At 42.1% G+C, this 27,921-nt stretch overlaps 2 protein-coding genes across 2 annotated transcripts in view; both read right to left on the reverse strand.

Annotated features, from left to right (window-relative positions):
- LOC310856810 (uncharacterized protein) lies at positions 1-27,881 on the reverse strand. The gene is made up of 5 exons (XM_083762298.1): positions 27,670-27,881; positions 16,282-16,635; positions 15,960-16,127; positions 7,931-8,029; positions 1-1,644 (listed from the first exon to the last, which is right to left on the reverse strand). Exons 1-5 carry the CDS (start codon positions 27,863-27,865, stop codon positions 551-553), a joined length of 1,911 nt encoding a protein of 636 aa, XP_083618424.1. The 5' UTR covers positions 27,866-27,881; the 3' UTR covers positions 1-550.
- LOC310856562 (zinc finger and BTB domain-containing protein 24-like) overlaps positions 1-27,921 on the reverse strand; it is a gene marked incomplete at its 3' end in the record, with an annotated part of 81,869 nt that overhangs the window by 37,498 nt on the left and 16,450 nt on the right. The gene's annotated exons all lie outside the window — the stretch shown is intronic.

Raw genomic sequence — 27,921 nt, forward strand, 5'->3', positions numbered from 1 at the left:
GATTGATATTTGAACATGTTTAACAAAAAAATAAGCAGCTTGAGGAGTACAAAATAAAAAAATTACATTTTGCTGTAACTGAAATAGTCACAGCACTGCTGTCTCCTTCTCAACTGCACATTGCACAGGGGTTCACATTAGAGAGACAAGCTGAATTCATTATTTTGTTCTGCTGGTTAACGTTGATGGTAAGCCCCTCTCCCACTAACCTACTATTATGAAAATTAGGTACAGTATGTGGCCAATGAAACTTTAAGTTATTAGTGTGGGTACAGACATTGAGAGCTGAGAGATAATTTGTGCTCAATTACTGAGGCCAAAGGCTTGCTTGTTCAAAGTAGCCGTTGCACTCCAGTCCAGTAACGAGTGCTCATACAACGAGACAATCAGTGTTGAAAACATACCCCAGTCAATCACTACTCTAAACTAATTTAACAGATTTTTCCACCATAAAACAGGATCATCAGGTATTATTATATAAGGCGGGATAATTCTTTCAAAAAAGTGTACAGTATTTGTAAAATTTTAGTTTTCATGACACGCCCTCCAGTTAATGAAGTATGCCTGGATTGCCTGGTGGGTGGTGATCCACCTGAACTGAAGCCACACCCACAGCTGTTGTATGATAAAGGGAGATGGGTACGTTTTCCCCCCCTGTATGAGTCAACATGTGCGTTTTTAGATTACACCTTAGAGTAAAGCTTTTGCCACAAACTGTACAAGTAAACGGCTTTTCTCCTGTATGAGTCATCATGTGTACTCTTAGCTCACCACTGTGAACACAGCCTTTGCCACAAACTGTGCAATTAAAGGGTTTTTCCCCTGCATGAGTCAACATGTGTATTTTTAGTTGCCCCCTGTGAACACAGCCTTTCCCACAAACAGTACAATTAAAGGGTTTTACCCCTGTATGAGTCAACATGTGTGATTTTAGATTTCCCCTTTGAGTACAGCCTTTGCCACAAACTGTACATGTAAAGGGCTTTTCTCCTGTATGAGTCATCATGTGTGATTTTAGACTACTTCTTTGAGTAAAGCCTTTGCCACAAACTATACATGTAAAGGACTTTTCTCCTGTATGAGTCACCCTGTGTGTTTTCCGAAAAGCATTTTTTGTGAACATTTTGCCACACTCCGTAGAAATTAAAACTTTCCTCCCTGTGTGTCTCCTCATAAAGTGAATTTGTTTTGATGATTTCACATCTTTGGACAACTTGTTTCTTTCTTCTTCAACATTTTGTGTCTCGTGTGACTTCAATGTTTTTATAGCTGACTGATTGACCACCCAGGTATCCTCCTCCGACTCATCACTGTGTTCAGTGATGTCAGATTCAGAACGGTGTGAAGAGAGGAGGTCATCACTAGTGGGCTGTGATGTTCCACAGTCCTCTACATCAGCTTGTGTTTGCATGTGTTGAGTTGAGGTGCTGGCTACAGGCTCTGTGTCTCGGTTTTCATCATCACCTTCACTTTTCAATGCTAGTAATGTCAACGTTGACCCATCAGCCTTCTCTGGTCTTTGAAGTAGCTCCTCCTGTTCCACTTTAATGTGTGGAGGTTCTGGTTCCTCCTGGACCAGACTGGGGCTCATCTCCTGCTGTTCAGGTGAAACCTCCTCTTGACACACAGGGAGGTGCAGGAAGTCTAGGCAAAATATACAATGAGAGACAACCAATGAATGTTGGTCATGAAGTGTGGGTCATGATCGAAAGAATAAGGTCGCGGATACAAGCTAGGTGGGTAAGGATATGGTTTGACCCCAAAAAATTGTAACAAAAGGTTTCACAAGTTTTTTTTGTAGTATTAGGTGTCCTTAACATACTAAAAGTTTACCAAAGTTTGACCACTTTAAGTAATTTTGGTGTCTAACCCTATATTTTGGTTATCTAAGAATCCAATTAACTTATATAAATTATAACTTAAATTATAGTGAAGTGATTATAATAACAATTGTCTTTATTATAGGGTTATGAATGATAGTGAATGATATGGTTCAAAATTTTAATCTTAAACTAGAGTCAGCTCTTGATATAGTGGCTCCTTTGAAAACAAAAAAGAAACATAACACCAGAGTAACACCCTGGTTAAATGAGCATTCACGCTCACTGAAGCAAGAATGTCGTAGAGCTGAGCGAGCCTGGAGAAAAAACAAACTCACCATCCACCTAGAGATTCTTAAAAAGTCAACAGTCGCCTATAACAAAGCCTTGCGTCTAGCAAGGCAGGCATATTTCTCTGGCATTATTAATGAGAACAAGAAAAATGCCAGAGTCCTATTCTCTACCATTAACCCCCCCCCAGTCCTACAAGCAGTCATTCCCGGCCTCTAAAGCTAAGTGTAATGAGTTTGCATGCTTTTTTGACAACAACATTTTTAACATTAGAGCTGATATTATGAATGGTGCTGCTGCTAGCGCAAACCTTCAAACAGCAGCTAATGGTCCCAGGGTAGATCTCTCCAGGGGGAGCCTATTATCGTTCTGCGCAATTGATGAAGACGAACTCCGCAAAACTATATCACAGATGACATCATCCTCCTGTTCATTGGATACAATTCCCACCACCTTTCTCAAAGAGGTCTTAGACAGTGTGATTGGAGATATCCTAAAAATTGTAAACAGCTCTCTACAATCAGGCGTCTTCCCAGACTCACTGAAGACTGCTGTAGTTAAGCCCCTTCTCAAGAAACACAATCTTGATCCCTCTGTTTTGGGTAACTATCGACCCATTTCAAATCTACCTTTTCTGGGCAAGGTTTTAGAAAAATGCATCTTTCATCAATTGGATGTGTTTCTACAGAACAATAATGTGCACAACAAATTCCAATCTGGCTTTAGGAAAGGTCACAGCACAGAAACAGCACTTGTAAAAGTAATGAATGATCTTAGGGTGTCTGCTGACAAGAAACATGTATCCGTTCTCTTACTTCTAGATCTAACGGCTGCATTTGACACGATTGATCACTCAATTTTAATACAGCGTCTGGAGCACTGGATAGGCCTGTCTGGTACGGCCCTGTCCTGGTTTTCCTCCTACCTATCAAACAGAAGTTACTTTGTCAATCTAGCCGAGTTTGACTCAGACAAACACGACATCAGTTCTGGTATTCCACAGGGCTCGATTCTTGGCCCTCTGCTTTTCTCCTTATACATACTGCCATTGGGCGAACTCATTGCCAATCACGGAGTCAATTTTCATTTCTATGCTGATGATACCCAATTATATCTTTCTGTGGCTCCAGATGATCCCTGTGCTTTAGACCTGCTGTTTACCTGTCTGTCTAGCATCAAATGTTGGATGAGTGAGAACTTTCTCAAGCTAAATGAGGATGAGACAGAAGTTCTCATAATCGGTTCTAGTGAGCAGAAAGAATCAATATTAAGCAGACTTGGCAACCTGACTGTAGAAAGTAACAGTACAGTAAAGAACCTGGGGGTTATTATTGATTCTGAATTGAATTTTAATTCACACATTAATCATGTTACCAAGATTGCCTTTTTTCACCTTAGAAATATTGCACGAATCAGAGCCTATGTGTCCTTGGACGATGCAAAAACGCTATTCCACGCCTTTGTTTTTTCTCGGCTTGATTACTGCAATGCACTTTTTTCAGGACTGCCTAAGAAAACAACTGACAGATTACAACTTGTCCAAAATGCAGCAGACAGAGTTTTAACTAGAACTAAGATGAGAGAACATATTACTCCAGTTTTGGCATCACTGCACTGGCTTCCGGTTGTTTTTAGGATTGATTTTAAAATTATTTTACTTGTCTATAAAGCTCTCAATGGTCTCGCACCTTCCTACCTACATGACTGCCTGCCTAAATATGTCCCAAACCGCCCGCTAAGGTCTTCCACTGCTGGCCTGCTCGCTTTGCCTAAAAAAATGGCAACTAAAAAATACGGGGAAGCAGCTCTTTGCTTCTACGGGCCGTCGGCATGGAACAAGCTCCCACTGTACCTTCGTCAGGCAGCCTCTGTAGACATTTTTAAAGCTCCGCTCAAGACCCACTTCTACAACATTGCTTTTAATTGATCTTTTATTTTTATATTTTTATTTTGTGTTATTCATGTCCTCACTGTATTGCATTACTGCTTGTTTTTTTTTAAATGTCGTTGCCTTGCTTTTCTTTTATTTTCCATTGTTCTGTAAAGCACTTTGAGCTGCATTTCATGTCATGAAAGGTGCTATACAAATAAAGTTTTATTATTATTATAAGTGTATATTATAGGGTTATAAGTGTATTTGTGTTAACAATTAATAACGTTTTCCAATATAAATGGACATTTTTCCATGTGCCATAATGCCCAGCATTGGTGATTTTGTTGTTGTTGAAGCTCCCATGCACTCCCATAGTATCCGTCCCATAGTAACAGTACCTCCAATTCACTCCCATAGTATCAGTCCCATAGTAACAGTACCTCCAATTCACTCCCATAGTATCAGTCCCATAGTAACAGTACCTCCCTTTCACTCCCATAGTATCAGTCCCATAGTAACAGTAACTCCCATTCACTCCCATGCACTCCCATAGTAACAGTACCTCCCATTCACTCACATTCTATCAGTCCCATAGTAACAGTACCTCCCTTTCACTCCCATTCAGTCCCATGCACTCCCATAGTATCAGTCCCACAGTAACAGTAACTCCCATTCAGTCACATTCACTCCCATAGTATCAGTCCCATAGTAACAGTAACTCCCATTCAGTCACATTCACTCCCATAGTATCAGTCCCATAGTAACAGTACCTCCCATTCACTCCCATTCAGTCCCATAGTAACAGTACCTCCCTTTCACTCCCATTCACTCCCATAGTAACAGTACCTCACTTTCACCCCCATTCAGTCCCATCCATCCATCCATCTTCAACCGCTTATCCATAGTCGGGTCGCGGGGGCAACAGCTCCACCAGAGAGCTCCAGACTTCCCTCTCCCGAGCAACATCAGTGACCTCCTCCTGGGGGACTCCGAGACGCTCCAAGGCCAGAGAGTCGATGTATTTCCTCCAACTGCGCCTTGGTCTGCCCCGGGGTCTCCTCCCAGTGGGACATGCGTCGAGGACCTCCCTAGGGAGGCGCCCGAGTGGCATCCTAACCAGATGCCCGAACCACCTCGCCTTTCCAGGCGAAGGAGCAGCGGTTCTACTCCGAGTCTCTCTCGTGTGACTGAACTTCTCACCCTATCTCTAAGGGAGATGCCAGCCACCCGTCGAAGAAAACTCATTTCAGCCGCTTGTATTCGTGACCTTATTCTTTCTGTCATGACCCACACTTCATGACCATAGATGAGAGTAGGAACGAAGATTGCTCGGTAGACAGAGAGCTTTGCCTTCTGGCTCAATTCTCTTTTCGTCACAACAGTGCGGTACAGCGACTGCAATACCGCCCCTGCCGCTCCGATTCTCCGGCTGATCTCCTTCTCATTCAGTCCCATTAACTCCCAAGCACTCCCATTCAGTCCCATAGTAACAGTAACTCCCATTCACTCCCATAGTATCAGTCCCATAGTAACAGTACCTCCCATTCACTCCCATTATATGAGACCCATAGTAACAGTACCTCCCATTCACTTCCATGCACTCCCATAGTATCAGTCCCATAGTAACAGTAAAACCCATTCAGTCACATTCACTCCCATAGTAGCAGTACCTCCCGTTCACTCCCATTCTATCAGTCCCATAGTAACAGTACCTCCCTTTCACTCCCATTCAGTCCCATGCACTACCATAGTATCAGTCCCATAATAACAGTACCTCCCATTCACTCCCATCATATCAGTCCCATAGTAACAGTACCTCCCTTTCACTCCCATTCACTCCCTTTCACTCCCATTCACTCCCATTCAGTCCCATCCAGTCACATTCAGTCCCATTAACTCCCAATCACTCCCATTCAGTCCCATAGTAACAGTAACTCCCATTCACTCCCATTCAATCCCATAGTATCAGTCCCATAGTAACAGTACCTCCCATGCACTCCCATAGTATCAGTACCATAGTAACAGTACCCACCTTTCACTCCCATTTAGTCCCATTCACTCCCATAGTATCAGTCCCATACTAACAGTACCTCCCATTCTGTCCCATTCACTCCCATTATATCAGTCCCATAGTAACAGTACCTCCCATTCCCATTCACTCCCATTTTGAAAGGTGTGTTAAAATGGCCTAAGTCACATTTTATTATGACTTAGGCTAAATCAAATGGCCTAAGTCTCCCTCTTGACATAGGCCATTGTTTTAATAGGGTGTAACAGGAAGGCCTTTTACGTTAGGGCTTAGGCAATTTTACCAGAGGTGGCCAGCATCACCAGGTGGTGATTTAGGCCAAAAACTAATTAAAGGCAAAAAAATGACTTAGGCCATTAGTTTAATAAGGTGACGATATTCAATTCTGCCTTTGACGGTGAAGGCCAATTAATCTGAGTGATTGTCACAACACTCAAGAATGGACTCCACAAATGTATCTGTCTGTACATAACTAAAGGCTGCACTTTGATGATCATGTGAGTACTGAGTGAGTACTGTAGTCCCACAGAATAGACAAGTCTGTTTTGCTGTTGAAAGGACTATCTGCTGTGGCACTTCTCTTTGGTGGCTCATCAACTTTAGTTTTTTGTTGGAGTATAATGTTTTTGGGATTTATGTACTGCTGTCAATATTTTGAGTGTACTTTTTCACCAGCTGAAATGACTGTCATCCCCTCTTGGCACACTTGCACTGTTGATTCCATCAGCTCCCTTCTGACGGACTTCAACCACATCAGAAGCATCTCTTAATGCTTCATGGCAAATTTTGCAAGTTTCTCCAGCACTCATGGTCAGGCTACCATTTTAGTATGCTTTGCCACTAGCTGAAATGACTGTCAGCCCCTGTGAGCACACTGGCACTGCTAGCCTGTATTCCGAGTATAAATAAAGGTGAGAAAGAAAAAGAAAGAAAGAAAGCCTTCCTAAAAATCTATTTAATGCGGTTCATGCCACGCCCTTACAACAACACATTTGGGGGACTACCTGAAAACGGGTGTCCATTTCAGAGGGTTTTAATAGAGTCACACACATAATATTGGATTTCAAAATGATCTAATTGTATCTCAGCCATTTGGACAAGTCCACTGGATTCACAGGCCCCAAAAACATAGGGTTAGACACAAAAAATATCTGTCTACGATAAATAATGAAGTAGTTAAGCTATTTAAATAGCTCGTGGACGCCATCTTGAAAATAACACCTTTCGGGTGGTCAAACATTGTTAAACTTTTAGTATGTTATTAGGGGGTAAGGTGCTGTTTTTTCATAGATTAACTCGCCTAAGTGGACAAAATGAGTTTTCTTTGACGGGTGGCTGGCATCTCCCTTAGAGATAGGGTGAGAAGTTCAGTCACACGAGAGAGACTCGGAGTAGAAGAGCTGTTCCTTTGCCTGGAAAGGAGCCAGCTTAGGTGGTTCGGGCATCTGGTTAGGATGCCTCTCGGGCGTCTCCCTAGGGAGGTCCTCGACGCATGTTCCACTGGGAGGAGACCCCGGGGCAGACCAAGGCGCAGTTGGAGGAAATACATTGACTCACGTCTCTGGATCCCCCAGGAGGAAGTCACTAAATGTTGCTCTGGAGAGGGAAGTCTGGAGGACTCTGCTGGAGCTGTTTCCCCCACGACCCGACTACGGATAAGCGGTTGAAGATGGATAGATGAATATATATATATATATATATATATATATATATATATATATATATTAAAGGCTCTGGCACCGTGGGCAAAGTAAGGATGGTACCAAATATACCACCATTCAAAAGTATGCTCAATTTCCGAAATGAATTGTAGGCAGTTCAAGTGAGTGGGAACTGGGATTACTGAAACATTGATGAGGAGATATTCCTACAAAAGAAGAGAATTAAAGAAGGAAACTGACAGAGCATGACACTTACTGGTGTCCAGGAGGTCTTCATATTCCTGTTTAACAGAAACGATCCAGGATGGTTGAGGAGAACTCATCTTCACCTGCAGGCTGGTCTCCACAAACTGGTCTGGAATGAAGGAATAGAAAAGGACTTTGATGTAACATGGCATATAAATGTACATTGTGCATATCTAGCATTGAAATAATAATATATTTGGAATGCTCTTCTAGATTGTGTAGAATGCTCTTAACACACTGACAGCCAGGTACTACTTAATTATTCCGCTACTGCCAGCCTTTTTTCAGTGAAGACCCAGTGATGTAAGTACTAGTTTCTCCCAGGACAAGTATGCACCGTGTCCCAGCACTTTTGATGAGTATGCACCGTCCCAGAACTTTTGATGCATATGCACTGTCCCAGCACTTTTGATGCGTATGCACCGTCCCAGCAAATGACGTAATGACTACTTGTGCCTGATACGGCAGTGGTGCCAGATTACATACATGCAGTGATGGGCAAGCTACTTGGAAAATGTAGTAAGCTACACTACCAGTTACTCTCTATTAAATATAGCTCAACTACATGGAAGCTATCCCCAGAGAATTGTAACAAGGTACACTATAAGCTACATGGCAAAAGTAGCTAGCTACATGGACACTACTTTTTTTTAATTCATGTTTTTATCAACTTCATGATCAAGTTTCCACCGAACAAATAGGCAGGCAAAAATGCTGAGTTTGATTGTTTATTAAAAAACAAAGAAAATCAACATACATTTCTTCCTAAAGATACCAAAACTATCTCTATTGGAATGGACTTTTCAGCACAGGATAAACTACAGTTTCACCCCTGTGTCAATTATCTAATGTGATCCTGGGCTCTACACACCCTCCGCCAACCTGGGGAGAGCAACGGACTTGAACTCATGCTTCCTTCATGCATGCGTGTCCAAGTTGCTCCTTTACACCTGACAGGGTTTCCCTGGTGGGACGTAGCGCGTGGAAGGAACACGTTATTCCAACCAGTTCCTTAACCCTCCATCAGGCGCCCCGGCTGGCCAGGGGGAGGCAGTTTAGAGACCAGGATTACTGCATGTTTTTTGTGAGGGGGGTATGGGCACTGATGACGCAGAGGAGGAAACACTCTGCCAGCACCCACAGTGTCCCGAGTGGGAATCGAACCCAGGACCTTCTAGCTGTGAGGCGACAGCAACTGTCCCACCGTGCCCCCGAAACCACAGTAGCAAAATGACAATAACCTGGCCAAAAAAAAGTGCAAGAAACATTTGTCTCATAAAACAGACATTAACGAAATCCATCTTTACATGAACGGAATCAATAGAACAGAACAAACACATTTTAGTGCCAGGACTTGAATCCTGTAACATTTATACCTTTTTAAGTATGGAAATAAGCAGCATGGGGTAAACGACAATGAAACTTTCACATCGCCTCCCTCCTCCCTGAGTAGTTTGCTCACACAGCTGTGCACCGTCAGGTTAGGCAGAACAAAACATAACTTCTATAAAACCTTCAAAATAATAATTTTAATAAAAGTAAATGGCCTATTCATGCACCCTGGAAGAAACAAAGCTATTTAAACAAAAGAAAGCAGCAAACCGTGTATCAAAATACTAAGATTATGGAGTGAAAAACTCAGAATTCTGTCTGAGTTTACGCTCCTTCAGTAAATACTGTAAACTTGTCTTATCTCATCCCAGGAGAAACCCTCCCCTCATGTAGTTTCTGCCACGGCAAAGCAAAGTTTCCTCCTCACTAGAGAAGGACCCTTATCTTACATGAGGTGTTTGTGTCAGCAGGCAGAAAACACTTTTCCCTTTTATTACTGTTTATTTCCTTGGTTGCCGTGTTATTCTGCTGTGCTACAATTCGTTGTTTTGTATACTTGTGTTTCTGTATTAATTGTTTTTCTGCCACTGCACCCAGGACTAGTTGGGGATGGACAGCAGCTGTGTAATTGGGGTGGCGATCGGCTGGGACAGGGGAGAGCTCTCGGCCAATCAGGAGCCGAGTGCAATCAGGGGGCGCAGCATACAAATGTTTGTGAGAGAGAGGAGACAAAGGAGAAAGCAACAGGACGACACAGAGAGAGGAGGAAAGGTTGTGTGGGCAGCAGAGCTTAGGGAACGGGAGGAGGAACGGAGGCAACTTGGGGTACAGTCTTACAGAGATTGATACAAACCGTGGCCGTTTGGAAGAAGAGACGAGACGACACAGAGCAGTAGAGGAGCGGGATGTGACAAAGAGTAATAGACTGACGGAGAGCAGGGGAGCTGGTTGTCGGGAAGGCGGTGGCACTATACGCACTTTAGAGTGAGAAGCTCTGGATGGAGGATCCGTTGTGAGGAGCCAGTTCCAGTTCGACCAGAGGGGAGGCGGCGCGGCGGCAGAGGGGTTGCGATACTGCAAGCCAAAGACAGATGGGCCCAGGTGAAATCCTGGGTCGCCTGTAAGTATCCAACCGCAGTATTGCCAACGTGAACCTCTCGGTGGAGCTGTGAATGTATAGAGTGTTATGGACCAGATGAACTGGCATATATCTTCTTGTGTGTTTCAGTGACTACAAGAGATGTAGAAGAGTAAACCCCTTCCCGGATTACCTACACAACCTCCCCTTGCTGTATTGCACATTGCTCATTTGCACATTGCTTCCAGACATTTTATTGTGATTGATTGTTTCGTTTTGTTTTGTTGTTTTTGGTCCATATTTTAGTTTAGTTTAGTTATATAGGATTGGTTAGGGTTTTAGGTTTAGGGCGTTTTAAGTTTAATTGTATTTTTCTACTGGCCATTTTAGAGTGCCCGTGTATAAGGAAATAAAGTATTATTTTGTAACTCCCCAAAACCCTGTCCTGTATCAGTCTTTTAACAGTTTTCCTTTAATTTATAATGCTCTTTTTAACTGGTTTTTAACTCGAACCTGGGTGTCCTTTTATTGTTTTAAGAATTCCCTTTTACTCTGGTTTAAACCAAAGGGTGGCGTAGATCGGCTACAGTTGTTAAATAAGTTTCACAGTATAACCGCACACAGCACTTTAAAACGGTGCACTTTAATCTTACTACTGTGGTTCTTAAATAGTTTATTATACTTAACCGGCTCCCGTCACATTTGTTCACACGACACAAGAGAAGCTTTTCAAAGTTTGCATCTGAAAGACGGTTTCTTTTTGGTCGGAAAATGTATTTTCCTACACTAAAGAGTCGTTCATAAGCTGCACTAGCTGGGAATCCTGTGTTGAACTTGAGGAAGACCTCCTTCATCATCGGCAGGTTTTGAAACACATTGACAAGGTTGGTTTCGGTAGATTTTAAGTAGGTGTCCACTTCATCCACAACTCTTGTTGGTCTCAGTGATGGGAAGTATCCAGTCACTTCATCATCTTCAGTTGGTTCCTCGCCATCTGTTGTCATGCCATCATCTGGGTTTTGAGTTTGACGCTGTTTTACCTCTGCCTTCAGGTTTGACACGACATCAGTCTTCCTTCTGGTGGGGATGTAGGCCAATCTGAACATAGGTTGAGCTGCAGAGGCCATGAGCAACCTTGCATCTTCGAAAATGTATCTAAACCTCCGCTGGACCCCATTGATGATGGAATCTACCAGTGGGTTACAGTGAATTAGGGTGCTATGATTCTTCAACTGCTCCATTTTCTCGAGTAGAATTGTGATTGTTGGCACCAACACTCCGGAGTAGGCCATTCGATCAGACTGTAGTACATCAAGAGCCTTGGCCAGGGGGGACATAACTTGAAAAAAAGAAGAAAATAATGAATACTCAAACATAATAATAATAATAGAAGTGCTGCTGTAGTAGTAGTTTAACCGTCAGTTAATAACCTGGGAGGAAAAAATAACTACACTAGTAAGCTCACTGAGAGGTATTAAGTCAGACAAATATATGGATTACAGCACCTGAACACAAGTTAACTTAACTTAAGGTCGGAACACCCCACAGATTTTCAACCAGCTTTGTATAATCAGTTTTAGTCATGCATTTAGTTTGATACCATTGAGAGTTGATTTGAGTTCAGTTGTGGACCAGTGATGTCATGCACAGCACTAATGACATCACTGGTCCACAACAAATCACCTCTCAATAACTGTCATACTAAATGAATGACTTCAAAAGTGTTTACAGTTTTATGATGTACTACTGATGTAATGATACAACACTGGTTGAAAAGCAGTATGGAGTGTTCATGTAAGCACAAAATAAAGGTATTTATACTATTTAATTACCTTTGCATACTCCCGTATGAAGGAGAGTTCTGTCGCTTTGAAGCGTGGCACCTGCAGCTCTTGTTCTTTCGCCAGGATACAGGTATGCAGTCGCTCCATGGCATGGTAAGTTGAGTTCCACCTGGTTGCAACAGGAACTACCAGCTGGCATCCTAGCTTGTCTTTGACGATATCTGAACATTGTGTGCTCCTCTGTTGCTTATTCCATAGCGCCTGGCATTTGCCAATGTTGATCTTGAAATCTTTTTAAATGGCTGTGACTCTGTCAAAGCATCTTCGATGTCTCTTGTGGCAACCAGGTTGAGGGTGTGACAGGCACATCGTTGATGAGGTGGGAGACTGTATTCTGCTTCCGTTTGATCCAAAAGTTATGTGACATCTATGAAGACAGGGCCTTCATCATCCTCTTCCTCCTCTTCTCTGTCTTGGTCCATGTCTCTCTGAACTTCTGCAAAGACACTGAACGCCTTCACAAAATTCGAACCATTATCTGTGGTTGTAATGGTCACCTTGTCTTTCAAGTTGAATTCTCTGTGAATGTCTATCAACATCACAGCCAACACATCATGTGTGTGGCGCCCCACAAGCTAATGCTCCAGAGCAGATGCTTAAACTGTCTTGGTTAATCCAGTGGACGGTCACCGTCATTATTTGTTGTTATTTGCTGACCATGCATCTGCTGTGGTACACACATTTGTTTGGACACTGTTTGGACAAAGTCTCAGACAGTGTGCTTTTCATGGATATGTGCACATCATCAAGCATTCTTCCCAAATATCTCCTTGACATCAAATGCCTGGTGGGCAAAATCTGACTGAATAACTCCTTGTACTCTGGTCTCTCCACAGTATGAAGTGGATGCAATCCTTGAATGATGAAGTTAAGGATTAATTTGTCAAATCAAGCTTGGGTCATCATGGGGGTATCATTCCTCCTGAAGTACTGTGCTACACCGACTTGTTTTACAGGAACAGCATCTTCTCTCTCATTCTGAGGAGCACTCCTCTTCCTTGCACCTGCTCATGTTCCTTATCCAGGAGGGGAAGTTTATCTTTGTGCAGCCTCTACCAAATAAATAATACATACATTAAACTCTGTATATAACTTATGAATAATTAAATCAGTATGACAAGTGATAATATTTTTTGGCTAACCAGTGTAACCACCATACCACTTTGGTTTTGTAGACACTGCTAGTCAATGTTAAAAACGAAAACTAATACTTTAGATGTCTTTCCTCTGTTCTGGGGCTGGATGATATGGTTTAAATTATTAAAACAAGCTCACAGCGCCTGGCAATGAAAGGCGTTGTGAGCTTGTAGATCTGCTATTTTCACAATTTTTGCCCCTTTCTTATATTATTTGACCAAAGTTTGACCAGTTTTTATTATATAGTTTGTTGATAACTTTTGATGCAGTAATAGTCTTTTTCTTTTCTATATATTTTTTTAAATATTTACACCACTGCTCTAGATGATCTTTTCCCTCTGTACTGTATGCATTTATTTTAGTTTGACTTTTCTTTTCCCCACCCCAAAAATAGTTAATTTTGCCTGCAGTGAAATAGCATCTATTAGTTAGCTGTTGACAAAAAAAGTGCACTGACTTATGTAATGTTTGGGAACAGTTACTTGACAATGGTTATGTAAAGCTTTTGATCAGCTCACCTTAATGTGCGTTTTCAAATTTGTGTTGGACGTGTGGGACGTTGAGAGCAGCTTGGTTTTTGGCTGACACAGCAAACATTTGAACACATATGATTTAGTGGTTTTTCCTGTCAACAACATGAATTTGTCCATATACGGCCATGGAGACTGATTGTTGTTAATGTCTTCCCGGACGTCATCTTCATCAGAAGAAACTCCCTCTGGGAATGCCTCTGCCATTTCTGAAATGATGAAATCAAATGTTCCCTCGTCGTCGTCGTGTCAGCCGATTGCTTCATGTGTGCTGTGTTATGATTTATTTTACTTCCTCGTTTGAAGAGCCTTGGAGTGATGACCCGCCCTTCCCTGCCTCTGATTGGCCTAACTTACCCAATCGTGAGTCGTCAGACTCTTCTTATTTAACCCATTTAGGCCTACGGCCGATTCTAAAAACGCCTTCTAAAGCCTGACCTAAGTTTTCTGAAAAACTTCAAATATGTATATAGCAGCATCAATTTTTTGTAATTTTTTAATACTGTACATACTGTACAGAACCCAAATATGGGTTCCCGGCCTGACCACCTCCATGTGGGCACCATATGGGGTGCATGTGTGTTTATGGGTACCAAGTGGGCATGGGCTAGAACTGGGAAATTATACTGGGTTCCAGGTAGGTTCTATGTGGGCTAAGTGGGCATGGCTTGAACTGGGCAAATATTGTGGGCTCGATATGGGTTACAAATGGGCCAAGTGGGCATGGGTTAGAACTGGTCACCAACACCTGGGTCCCTTATGGGTTTATATGGGCTAAGTGGGCATGGGTTAGCACTGGTCACCCATGTATGGGTCCTATATAGGTTATTTATGGGCTTAGTGGGCATGGGTTAGCACTGGTCACCCATGTATGGGTCCCTTGTGGGATATATATGGGCTAAGTGGGCGTGGGTTAGAACTGGTCATCCACATATGGGCCTCTTGTGGGATATATATGGGCTAAGTGTGCATGGGTTAGAACTGGTCAACCATTTCTGGGTCCTATATAGGTTATTTATGGGGTTAGTGGGCATGGGTTAGAACTGGTCCGCTATGTATGGGTCCCTTGTGGGATATATATTGGCTAAGTTGGCATGGGTTAGAACTGGTCATCCATATCTGGGTCTCTTGTGGGATATATATGGGCTAAGTGTGCGTGGGTTAGAACTGGTCACCCATGTCTGGGTCCTATAGGGGAGAGCTGCCAGGGCCCTTGTCTTGTAAGGGTGTCGCCTGTTAAACAGTATCTTAAGTTCCTAGGTTGTTTGGTTTGCTGTCAAGTATTAGTTTCATTTTTTCTATTTTTGGTAAAGTCTATTTTCGATTTGTTATTTCAGGCCTTCACTATTTAAAATAAAACACCCCAAACTTTGCATCTCGTCACATTTTTGGAGCCTTGACCAATCGGCCAACTTTACAAGCATATTTTACTAAATAAAAAAATTAATCGTCTATACCTGTACCTGATATTATTGCATATAATGCATATAATAAAGATCTGCATTTGTCAGACACCGACACAGCCAGGCTGGCCAAGGGGATGGTGTTACAGGAGCTCCAGAAAATGTCTAGTGGGACAACAACAGAGGGAGGACCACGAGGACATGGACGAAGGCACCTGTCAGAAGGCCACGGAGGGACCAGCCCTGCAGCAGTCTGGACAGTATGTTTGACCAAATAGCTGAAGTACGTGAACCCATGAGCACCAGTACTTCTCCAGTGACTGCTGCCCAGTGCCGGAATTATAGGAGTTGAGGCCCCTGGGCTAGAGTAATTTTTGAGGCCCTCCCCGGGCCCTTACGGCCACGCAGAAAAGCCGTACGGGAGTTCATTTTGGCTGAAACTTTATTGGGTGAGTGGCAAAATCAACCTAATAAAACTAACTTTGTGCAACACAAATCTCACTTCAATTGGATAGCAATACTTTACAATTTCTTTCATCATTATTATTATTAATATTTATTTTTGTTTAAAACAAATTGCCCTCCCAGGCTCCCACCCCATAATGGTATCGGAGCTCTAATACATGTCAATTTGACGTACACGTATTTAATATTAAAACAAAATAATTGGTGAAAAATGTGAGTATTCTGTGTGTTTAATGTGTGCGGCATGTACCTCCATGGTGTAGTTGTCGAAGATGAGGGACTCCTGGCTGATCTGGTGGTCGCCCTCCAGGTTGTCCATGTTGCACTTGTAGTTGATGATGTTCTGCTCGTTCCGTTTCAGGCTGTCCGTCTGTTCCCCCAGGGAGCCGGCGACGTCCACGGACACGTGGCCTATCTCCTGGTGATGGACAGGGCAGAGAGAAGCACAGCAGGGGGACGTGAGAAGGGAATGGAACCTGAGTGGTTAATGAGATGAGTTTATTTCTCGTATGGCTAGAGGTGTGACTGTGAAGTGATGCACTGAGAATCACACAGCGGACTGGACAGTATACCTGCATCTTGGTTTGAACCCAGGGTCCAATGATGTTGGCCTGGGTGGACTGTACCTCCATCTTGGTTTGAACCCAGGGTCCAGTGATGGTGAACTGTGTCGACTGTACCTCCATCTTGGTTTGAACCCAGGGTCCAATGATATTGGCCTGGGTGGACTGTAGGCCTATCTCCATCTTGGTTTGAACCCAGGGTCCAATGATGTTGGCCTGGGTGGACTGTAGGCGTACCTCCATCTTGGTTTGAACCCAGGGTCCAGTGATGTTGGCCTGGGTGGTGAACTGACACCTCAGTCTCTGCTACCTGGCCACCTCCTCCTGAAGCATTTGGTCTCTGAGGGGCATCAGTTGTTTCACCTGCAGGAGGTGTCAGAGGGTCATGTTTCAGTCAGGGTTACCACACATTTTTGTTAAGCTTTTCTGAAGTTCGGACGTCGTTTACCCCAGGGTCCCTGAGTGGACATTCCACTCTTGTTGGGATACAGATGTACAAGTACATACCCTCCGTTCACGCATAGTGGCGCACTGCTTGAGTGTTGGTGAGATGTTTCAAAGATGCATAAAGCGGCTATAGGAGTCAATGGAAACGTGGGAGAAATTGCATTAACCGCCGATGCCGTTAAGTATTTTTAAACTTTTTTTAAAGTTTTGGCTTCTCTGAAATTCTCTCTTCCTCACGTCCTTGACTTCCTTGTTGACTTCCCATTGTACCGCCTCCTGAGCGGCGACTGGCTAGCTGCACGTCCTAGTTATTGCCTCTGATTGGCCGACCGTGTACATGCAGGATGTTTATAATGCTGTTGTGTCGTGGGAGGCGGGACATGGGAAGTGAGGAAGAGACTTCAACTTAAAAAAAAAAAAAGAATTAAATACTTAACGGCATCTGCGGTTAATGTGATTTCTCCCACGTTTCCGTTGTCTTCTATAGCCGCTTTATGTGTCTTCTCTTCACATCTCACCAACACTCAAGCGCCGCTCGGCGTGAACGGAGGGTATGTACATCTGTATCCCAACGAGAGTGGAATAACCACTCAGGGACCCTGGGGTAAGCGACGTCCGAACTTGAGAACAGCTTAACCGAGGGTCCCGAACGGGGCTAATTCAACCCCAGAGTTTGCACAAACAAGGGCTTAAAATTCATTCTCCTACTATGCCACAAAAATGTGGAATGCCCTACCAACAGCCACAAAGAAGTGTGAATCCTTACTCTCTTTCAAAACTGCTCTAAAAGAGCACTTACAGGTGGCTGCAATTCAGAACTAGCCCCTGTAAAGAGTCAAAGCCACTAGTAGCCTATATTTCTTCGTTTTGTTTCCTACTTGTTTATATGATGTTTTTTCTTTTTCATAGTAGGCATATTGTGTACATTTGTCTGTCAGTATTGTTTTCAATTAATTTAGTACAAAATGACCCTAATGGAAACGAGCCAATAGGATTTATTGGATTCATCCTTTTAACAGACCTTGTACCTTGTATTGTACTGCTACTCAGGGCTCCAGACTAACTTTTTCACAGGTAGCACTGGTGCCACCTACCTTTTCATTTGGTAGCACCACCAGAAATTAGGTAGCACCCTTTTTTTCGTGGTATTATTACATGATCTTATCGGGCGCCATTTATTTTTGTAGTGGGTTCCACCATTAAAGGTTTGAATCATAAATCCCGCTACAAAGGTCACTGTGTGAAAAACAGCAACCTACCTGGTTATACTTCAAAACACTGTAGATGGTTTGAACCCAACACAAAGTCACTCATTCAATAAAGGCAATATTTATATTCCACACACAGAAAGTCAGTTTAAGGTTTTGTGTTGAAAATTAAATGCAGTCCAAACCTTTGGGATTAATAAAGTGACAATTTGTACAATATCCCATTACCATTATCCAAATTAATTCCTTATTATAATATTTTTACATTTTGGAAAAGATCTTTTGCAATGTGAAATGCCACCGAATTCTTAATCCTTTTCCTTGTCTTCATGGGCCAAGTTGGCCAACTTGTGAAAGCTGCTTACTTTTATTGTGAAGGCAAAAGTTTCTAAATGCTCTCAGAGCCTGCATAACTCCGCATGCTGAAAATAACTGATCTACAAGCTCACAACATGTCGCGGACGCGACGCGTTGTGAGCTTGTAGATCAGCTATTTTCAGCACACACTTTGTACGACGAAGAATAAATCAGGCATCAGTGCTCTTCACTCACTGGGAGGGAGATTAATGTATTTTGTTGGCCGATCATCTTGTATGGACACAGGCTACCTCCTCGATGCAAACATAACAAGCTTTGGAAGCTATTTTTCGTGGCACATTATATGTTTAATCAAACAACAAGTTTACCTCCTCACTCATTGTTTGGGTCGGGAGCTTATGGTCGGGAGTCGGCTGTCTGTGTAGATCATGACTTATCATCATGCAGTTAGATATGCGCGCTGCGCTCCAGTGAAATTGTACAGCTGAGAAAGATTCGTTAATTTGTGTCGGATAAACTGCGTTCAGACCTGAATATATATTCTCCTCGGTTCGTCCCGTTTGTACCGCGGCAGGTCGCGCTGCGCCTGTTTGCGCAATTATCGTCTTTGCGTTGACTTTGCAGGCAGGCAGAGAGAGAGAAAGAGAGAGAAAGAGAGGGGATTCGATTGAGCCAAAAGAAAGTAATACTTTATTATCGCACTACTAATAGCCGCCCGTGCCTCAGTGTTGAGATGGAGTAAAAATAAATAAATAAACGGATCGTTTTTCTTTATTTTTTTCCGCACATTTCCAAGTATCACCGGTGCGACCTCATTCAATTTTAAGTATCACCATAAGAAATTAAGACGCATATGCGACCTAATAGGTCGCACGCTGGAGCCCTGCTGCTACTCCATGCAAAGTGTTAAAGTATTCAATAAATCAATTAATCAATCACAATGCACGAAGAGTGCTGTGCTAGTTAAGTGTGTTTAGTCAGCCGCTTCCATGTTCTTCAAGGACGTTGTTTGTGTGCATGTCGAGTGAACTGAAGTTAGTTGTAAATATAATTCCACATTCAATCAGGGGAGGCGCTAAAGCTTTTCAACTTCTTTGAAAAACCTGCTAAACAACCAATTTAAACACTCGTTTAACCGTTTAAAGTTGGATTTTTCTTGGCCGTTCATAAGCTTAGATTAGTTTAGCACGCTAATGGCCCTTCACTTTTTGGATTCATTGTGCAGAAAAGGCTAAGAAACGTTCCTTTTGGAAACCATGCATGTTTCTGAACCGCGGTGGGAGGGGGGCGTGGATGTGACCTCATCTAGGAGCTACAGAATGAGCGTAGGGAGTCGGGACTGAGGGAACGTATTGGGAATGTGGGACTAAGCTAGGCTCTGTCTTTTTGGCAAATCTAGAACTTCCTGTTTGAGAGCTAGCAAATTTAAGACATCCGGTTGCTTTCAGAATAAAAGTGTCGTTAATTAAATAAGTTTTACATTACATTATTAATATTATTATTACATTACAGTTATTGTAAAGACACACATTATGTTTCTGTGTAAAAATAAGTAATTACATAACGTAAAAAAGTTATCTAAATGGATAAATGCTATTCACTGGAGTGCATGGACGCTGGACAAAAACCCCTGCTATGTTTCGACTAGTGTGACATACGCACACAACCACGTAGAGTCTGTGGGGGCCACGGGGCCGCAGCCCCCATGAAGACTCCCAGGGCCCCTTTAGGCCCCCATGAAGATTTTCGTTGACATTTTACATTTACATTACAGATTTTCTGGGAATTCCGAACATTTTGGACCTCTCCGCCGGCAATCTGAGAATCCCATCGTCAAATATTCGGGAAAACAGCGCCTCCCCTGTTGTTCCTCAACTGTTGCGAGGCAACAGTCTGTCTTGACTCTTGAGAGACTACTCCGCCGGCCGTCCAAGAGGTGTTAAAAGTGTTGGGTGCGACCACCCAAGTACTCAAATGCTAATCGGGTTTCTTTTGTTTTCACCTAGCCAGATGTCCACAACATCAAAGCGTGTCAGAATGTCATGGTAGTTGTTCTTGAGTCGTGACATAATAACACTGATCAAGAATTCACCAAATGACCAAAGAGACTCGCCTGGTTCAAGGAGCACCAGGATGAAAATGCCCCGTCTTTGAAACATTTGCGTGCACAAAAAAGTGATTCAGCGTCTCTCTCTCCCCTGAGTGAACGGCTGCCGCCACCGCGCAATCAATCAATCAATCAATCAATCAATCCGCACCGATCCCAGCAACCCCTTACCCTCTCTCTCTCTCTCCCCCTCCCTCCGTAAGTCCGTATCTCTCTCTGATGAGTGAATCATGTGTTCTGAAATCGTACCGCTGTGTTTATTACCAATCTGTAAATACAACTATTTTTTCCCCCCGCTGCGGCGGGGGGGGGGGGGGGGGAACGGGCCCCCTTGAGGATTGATCAAACTCTTCGGCTCTGTACGCACACGTCCGGGGAGACCTCCTCTACAACACCACACCCTCCACTAAGCAGCAGAGGTGTAAAAAAGAAATTAGCACCAGCTCAGAGGTAAAAAAAAATTACATTACATTTCCAGACTAAAGTGGACACATACAGAATAAAATACAGACAATGCTTTGAAAGTTACAAAAAAATACCTTTTAATTAATGATTGCTAATATAACAGTGTACACGTTCAATGGAAATAAAAAGGCATACAGTTTGCTTACGGTGTTTCTCATTCACTGTTACACAGAAGAAGACTAAATCACTCTGCAAAAAGGTTTCCAAATCCCTACAATATTTGTTTTTAAACGTAATTTGTCTTAAGGTGGACTGAGAAGCTACTTTAATAGTTTAGTAGTCACAGATTTGATCAATTTACTGTATGTGTGTGTGCATCTGTGTTAATACAGCAAACATTATTCAAACACATACAAAACATGCAAAAACTACAAACGTCAATCAGTGCAAACGTCACTCAAAAATTAAAAATGATACTATAAGTGCAACGTACCTATAAGTGCATACATTACTCAAATGTATAAAAAAGTGCAAACGTTACTCAAAAGTATAGGTACAACATGCAATGTACCTCAATGATTTTTGTCCTGTCCACTTTAGTCTTATACTGTATTTGGTAGCTTAGATTTGCCAACCAAAGTGCCCTTTCACCTCGCTGTATGCAGTGTATGGCGTGCCAATTTTTTTTTACACCTCTGCTGCTTAGTGGAGGGTGTGGTGTTGTAGAGGAGGTCTCCCCGGACGCGTGCATATGTCACACTAGTCGAAACATATAGTACTGCGACAATGGCCCCCAGAAGTCGGCATACCCCTACCGGAGTTAGGACCAAACACAACATAGTTTTTCCTCATCTCTAAGGCCTCCCATACATGAAATGGATTCTTGTATAAAAATATTTTACTGCAAAAGTGGTGAAATTGTTATTTAAAGTTATACACTTCAAACTAAAAATAAAGCCTGTCCGTCTGGTGGTTGAGGCACTTAAAGGCATGTAGATTCACAATGGAAGCTCTGAGAGGTTCAAAACTTGGCATACTTGAAGCCAGAACATACCTCTACATTCTAGAAAAGACTGAATGTCAATATCTGAATGTCAATATGAGATATAGTCATTTGAACACATACTTACAGTAGGCGGAATTGTACATCTATGTAGATGTCTTCTCTACTTTGTAGTGACTCTGGAATGGATTGTCATAGCAACACATATGATGGCTTGTAGGAAAGGTGAGGTTCTACTGAATCCAGCAATACCAATTGTGTAAATGTAGCTTGCATAATCGTGGAGTTATGCCACAAAACGTATATGGTGTCCCAAACGGGGGGAAATAAAACTAATGAAATCTACAGTATCACATTAGTTTTATTTTTACTTCACTTATCAAGGGTGGGAAAACATAAACAAATCACTTGAGTAGAAGTCCCTAAAATGTATGAAATGTCTCAAACTTGAGAAATGAGAAATTGTGAACAAATAGATGCCACTTCAATAGAGAAATATGCAAGTCTAGATTGGAACTACTAACTATTATTATGTTGCAGCACATGACCTGGATCAAGCTCAAATCTCAATATTATCCTCCTAAATATAGATAATCAAGTTATTCATTTCTGTTATTTGAGTTATTTGGTTACAGTCAAGTTATACTACAGTATGTGGCTCCACCTGCATCTTATTGCCTACAGTATGTGGCTTTCTTCATAAAATGACCGGTAAAATCATTTCACATATTTTGGAATGTGAAAAGATGAGATGAACCTTGTCAAATCAAGTAGCTATTTAGCTGACTGGAGTGGAGAGTGACCTAGCATTTAGTTCTCTTTAGTGTAACAGAGCCTACTGCCTGTCCAGTCTACACTGACAATAGCAGAACCCTGCCCTGACACTGTTTCACCAGAATGGAAAATAGACTTAATTAGTATCACTTGTAATATGGTTACTGCACATATACTATAGCCTAAAAATAGTGCGCGTAATGCACAACATAGATACTGTACAAATTCTGAAGTGTGTCTTTAAAATTTTACCAAAATGGAATATTGGATCCAAATCTTTGTATCATCTTTGCTAAACAGTTGGAAAAAAGCACGAAACAAGACCCATAATGTATAAAGCCCACGGCAGAAGACCTTCAACACATACTAACTGTTGTTCAACAGAGAGATGATGTTCATAAAACCCTGGCAAACCCAAATTCAATACTCTCCTCTCCTCATCATATACTGTATCATGTTGAGAAAACTACTCCAGTAAGACCAGAGTGAGAGCATGCCGTCTCGTCAAGAAGACTGAATAGGGTACAACATTGTTGAATAGGATACAACACTGTTTAACATACAAATATATTGTTTCATTTGTGGGAAGGCCAGCACGATTGATTGATTGATTGATGGATTTAATAGTTTATTAGACATAAATGTAAAAACAGCAACAGAGTACAGTCATACAATCAGTCCAAAAGGGATAGCACAAAAAAGTCATTGCGGTCTTGTGCAATCAGTTCATAGACAAAACCAGGACTACTGGTCAGAGTACCAGAGACAGGGCCTTCACATGGTCACTGGTCAGAGTACCAGAGACAGGGCCTTCACATGGTCACTGGTCAGAGTACCAGAGACAGGGCCTTCACATGGTCACTGGTCAGAGTACCAGAGACAGGGCCTTCACATGGTCACTGGTCAGAGTACCAGAGACAGGGCCTTCACATGGTCACTGGTCAGAGTACCAGAGACAGGGCCTTCACATGGTCACTGGTCAGAGTACCAGAGACAGGGCCTTCACATGGTCACTGGTCAGAGTACCAGAGACAGGGCCTTCACATGGTCACTGGTCAGAGTACCAGAGACAGGGCCTTCACATGGTCACTGGTCAGAGTACCAGAGACAGGGCCTTCACATGCAGCATCAGAAAGATTGATGAAGTTGTACATCGGCTGCTCTCGTACCCAGATCTCTTTGCATATGATGACAAATATCATAAATGCTACCTAAAACACTAAATATCTAAACGAAATATAGCAGCTATAAAACAAATAATTAGAACAGCAGACCAGTATCTATGTCAAAGGTTTTATTAATCTCACTGAAGTAGTTAACATCTTTCTTTAAATAAATGAAAGTGATGACAAGTCATCACTTTCAATAAATAAGAGTTATGACATACTGAAGACACTGGTCCATGGTTTTCTTCATCGATATATCTGCAGGTCTATGTAGTAGTTCTGGATTTTCTTGGAGATTTGCATCTTCTCTCATTGTGCCCATTTCCCATGGGCACACTTTTAGAGCATGCAACATCAGACTTTCCATGTTCTACAAATTATAATGCTGTATGTTTCCAGGGTTTGTATTTAGACAATATCATCTTCTTCCTCAGAGTCAGTGTCTTCTGTATGTCATCATAACAGTCAAGGAGTTTATATACCGTAAATGGAAATTGGTGCATTTACAGTATATAGAGCTTTTATCCAAAGCACTTTACATAGATTGTGCATTACATTCACACATTCAGTCACACACCGATGGCAGAGGAAACCATACAAGACACCGACCTGCACATCGGGATCAATTAGGGGTTCAGAGTCTAACTCTGGGGGAGCCCTGGATCGAACTGAGAATATGGTATGATATAGTACTACCGGTATATTGTTAGTTCACACTGAATTTTGTCTTGCGAACCTCACGGTTCTCCATCCAGCCGCTCTATTGGCCACTCTATCCCTGAGGCACTGCCGCCTCGGCATATTACCGGTATTATACTGTATATTGTATATTTGTCATCATACACAAACAGATCTGGGTACGAGAGGAGCAGATGATGTACAACTTCATCAACCTTTCTGATGCTGCATGAAGGACCTTACGTCTCTGGTACACATACCAGTACCAGCCATAATGGCTGTCAGATGTTCTGGTCTTGTACTGGTCTTCACACAAATTAAAAATATCTTTGTATGTTAAACAATGTTGTATCAACCCTATTCAGTCTTCTTGATGAGACTGGTGCAGGCATGCTCTCACTCAACATTTGCAACTTGCTCATTACTGCAGCATATTGTCTGTATATAGAGCCACGGTTTTATGAACATCATCATCTCTCTGTTGAGCAACATTTAGTAAGATCATTTTAATTTTGAGTATCTGCCGATACCGATTTTTCCCCATCTGAAAATTATATTTTTATGCAACTCCTCCAATATCACAATAGTACAATATCCCAAACCACGGACAATATACAGTCCAATATCATGATATGGATATCATATTGATACTAGAGATGTCCCAATCACATTTTTGTGCTCCTGATCTGATCATTTAAAAATGTCATGATCGGCCCCCCGATTTCCGATACACATTATAAGATCACATAAGATGCACATAGGTGGAGCCGAATACTGTAGTATAAATTTACTGTAACCAAATAACTCAAATAACAGAAATTAATAACTTGATTATTTATATTTATGAGGATAATATTGAGATTTGAGCTTGATGAGGGAACAGGCTTTCGCCTTTGCTGCCCCAACCCTGTGGAATGCCCTCCCTAAGGCACTCAGAGATGCCCCTACCCTTCAAACCTTCAAATTCACCCTCAAAACCCACCTCTTCAAAATTGCCTTCCCTTTTCACGGTCTTTTAATGTCCTTTTTCTATAAAAGTTGTTTTTAATTTGTTGTTACCTCTGTAAACCCCCACCCCCCCATGTAAAGCGTCTTTGGGTACTATATAAGTTTGAGATATTATATTATTATTATTTAACATCCATGCAGGTCATGTGCTGCAACAATAATAGTTAGTAGTTCCACTGTAGGCTTGCATATTTCTCTATTGAAGCGGCATCTATTTGTTCACAATTTCTCAAGTTTGAGACATTTCATACATTTTAGGGACTTCTACTCAAGTGATTTGTTTATGTTTTCCCACCCTTGATAAGTGAAGTAAAAATAAAACTAATGTGATACTGTAGATTTCATTAGTTTTATTTCCCCCCGTTTGGGACACCATATACGTTTTGTGGCATAACTCCACGATTGTGCAAGCTACATTTACACAATTGGTATTGCTGGATTCAGTAGAACCTCACCTTTCCTACAAGCCATCATATGTGTTGCTATGACAATCCATTCCAGAGTCACTACAAAGTAGAGAAGACATCTACATAGATGTACAATTCCGCCTACTGTAAGTATGTGTTCAAATGACTATATCTCATATTGACATTCAGATATTGACATTCAGTCTTTTCTAGAATGTAGAGGTATGTTCTGGCTTCAAGTATGCCAAGTTTTGAACCTCTCAGAGCTTCCATTGTGAATCTACATGCCTTTAAGTGCCTCAACCACCAGACGGACAGGCTTTATTTTTAGTTTGAGGTGTATAACTTTAAATAACAATTTCACCACTTTTGCAGTAAAATATTTTTATACAAGAATCCATTTCATGTATGGGAGGCCTTAGAGATGAGGAAAAACTATGTTGTGTTTGGTCCTAACTCCGGTAGGGGTATCTCGAAAACTAAAGCACTTTTTGACTGTTTGTTGCAGGACTAATAGCAGGGATTTTTGTCCACTTTAGTCTTATATTTGCTAGCTTAGATTTGCCAAAAAAAAGTGACCTTTCACCTCGCTGTATGGCGTGCCAATTATTTTTTTTACACCTCTGCTGCTTAGCGGAGGGTGTGGTGTTGTAGAGGAGGTCTCCCCGGATGCGTGCGTAAGTCACACTAGTCGAAACATAGCAGGGATCTTTGTCCAGCGTCCACTTTATAAAGTCCATGCACTTTTTTAATTACTTATCTTTACACAGAAACATTACTTATTACTTATTTTTACACAATGCGTGTGGTTTAAATGCTTAATGTATAGTTTAAATGTGCAAATTAATATTTCTTTCAATACTCTAGAGGGTGCTTTTATTTTGAAGAGATAGTCTTAAATTTGCTAGTTTAGATTTGCCAGAAAAACAGTGCCACTAAGCTATAAGTGCCTCGGTGGCCGAAGTTAACGGTTTGCGGAGCGGTCTTGATATCGGAAGGTCGCTAGTTCGAACCCCTTCCATGAAATGTTCTATGAGCAGGGCCTGGCTTAGCCCCTCTCGGAACCCTCCATAAACTTTTCTGAAATTTGGATGTCACTTTATGTAGGGTCCCTGTGCGTATCTATATTTTCGTATGGGAATTTTGGAACGCGGACATAAATATGCTCGGTAACATCGTATCTGCGACGTTTGACGGCCTGTTTTCCTTTGAGGGCTTCTGAATCTGTGAACTATAAGTACCTATACATACCGCTGCGAATATCTCCTGTGGCGTGGAAGCCGTTGTGTTTTTAATCTTTGTTATACCGATTTGGTCGCTTTGATTCTTCTTGTTTATTGACATCCAATTGTACCGCCTCCCGATGTGCAGTTGGCTTGTGCCGGCTACGTACCTGCCTCTGATCTGCTCTCATAGCTATAGCGCCACTAGCTAGCCAGATAGGCGGTACAATGAGGTGTCAATAAACAAGGAAGGAAAAGAAGAATCAAAATGACCAAATCGGTCAAACAAAGATTAAAAATAGTTAACGGCTTCCGCGCCACAGGAGATATTCGCAGCGGTATTTATAGGTAGGCCCTACTTATAGTTCACAGATTCAGAAGCCCTCAAAAGAAAAGAAGCCGTCAAAGAGCGCAGAAGGAAGTTTCCGAAGTTGTTTACGTGTATTTATGTGTGCGTACCCGGTGGCAGGGTGGAGCTGGAACAGGACCCCATGCTATCTGGGTCGTCAAAAATGTCAGAAACTTCAGTAGCATTGGGTTCTGCTTGTAGGGCTAGGCATGGCTGTAAAAGTTATTGAGCTTAGTCCAGTTACCCTGGGTAAACATATGGTAACTTTGCTTACTTACGTGTTTGAAATGCAACGTAAACAAACCTGCTCCGTGTAGTTGTATGTGTGGCTGTAAAATCACGTCCAGCAGTTTGCCTCGTCTCTCCAGCAGAGTTTCTACTAGTGTCTCTATCTCTCTCTGAAAGAGGCTGCACATGAACTGTTCCACCGAACTGAGGCGCTCGTTGACAACACACGATATCTCCTCTCTGACCGACGCCATGTGTTCATTTATCGACATCCGTAGAGACTCTATTTGGAACTTTTCACCTCGTTTATGAGACATTTTTCCACAGC

This window comes from Protomyctophum parallelum (genome assembly GCF_964188405.1).
Source record: "Protomyctophum parallelum genome assembly, chromosome: 3".
Classification (NCBI taxonomy): domain Eukaryota; kingdom Metazoa; phylum Chordata; class Actinopteri; order Myctophiformes; family Myctophidae; genus Protomyctophum; species Protomyctophum parallelum.

Bases quoted from the DNA above. Each gene is read 5' to 3' on its own strand.
- LOC310856810 (XM_083762298.1), bottom strand. From the start codon at position 27,865: ATGTCGATAAATGAACACATGGCGTCGGTCAGAGAGGAGATATCGTGT. The intron at 16,636-27,669 runs GTTTGTTTACGT...CACCTCCTGCAG, and splicing joins CATACAACTACACGGAGCAG to GTGAAACAACTGATGCCCCT. The intron at 1,645-7,930 runs GTAAGTGTCATG...TATTTTGCCTAG, and splicing joins TGAAGACCTCCTGGACACCA to ACTTCCTGCACCTCCCTGTG.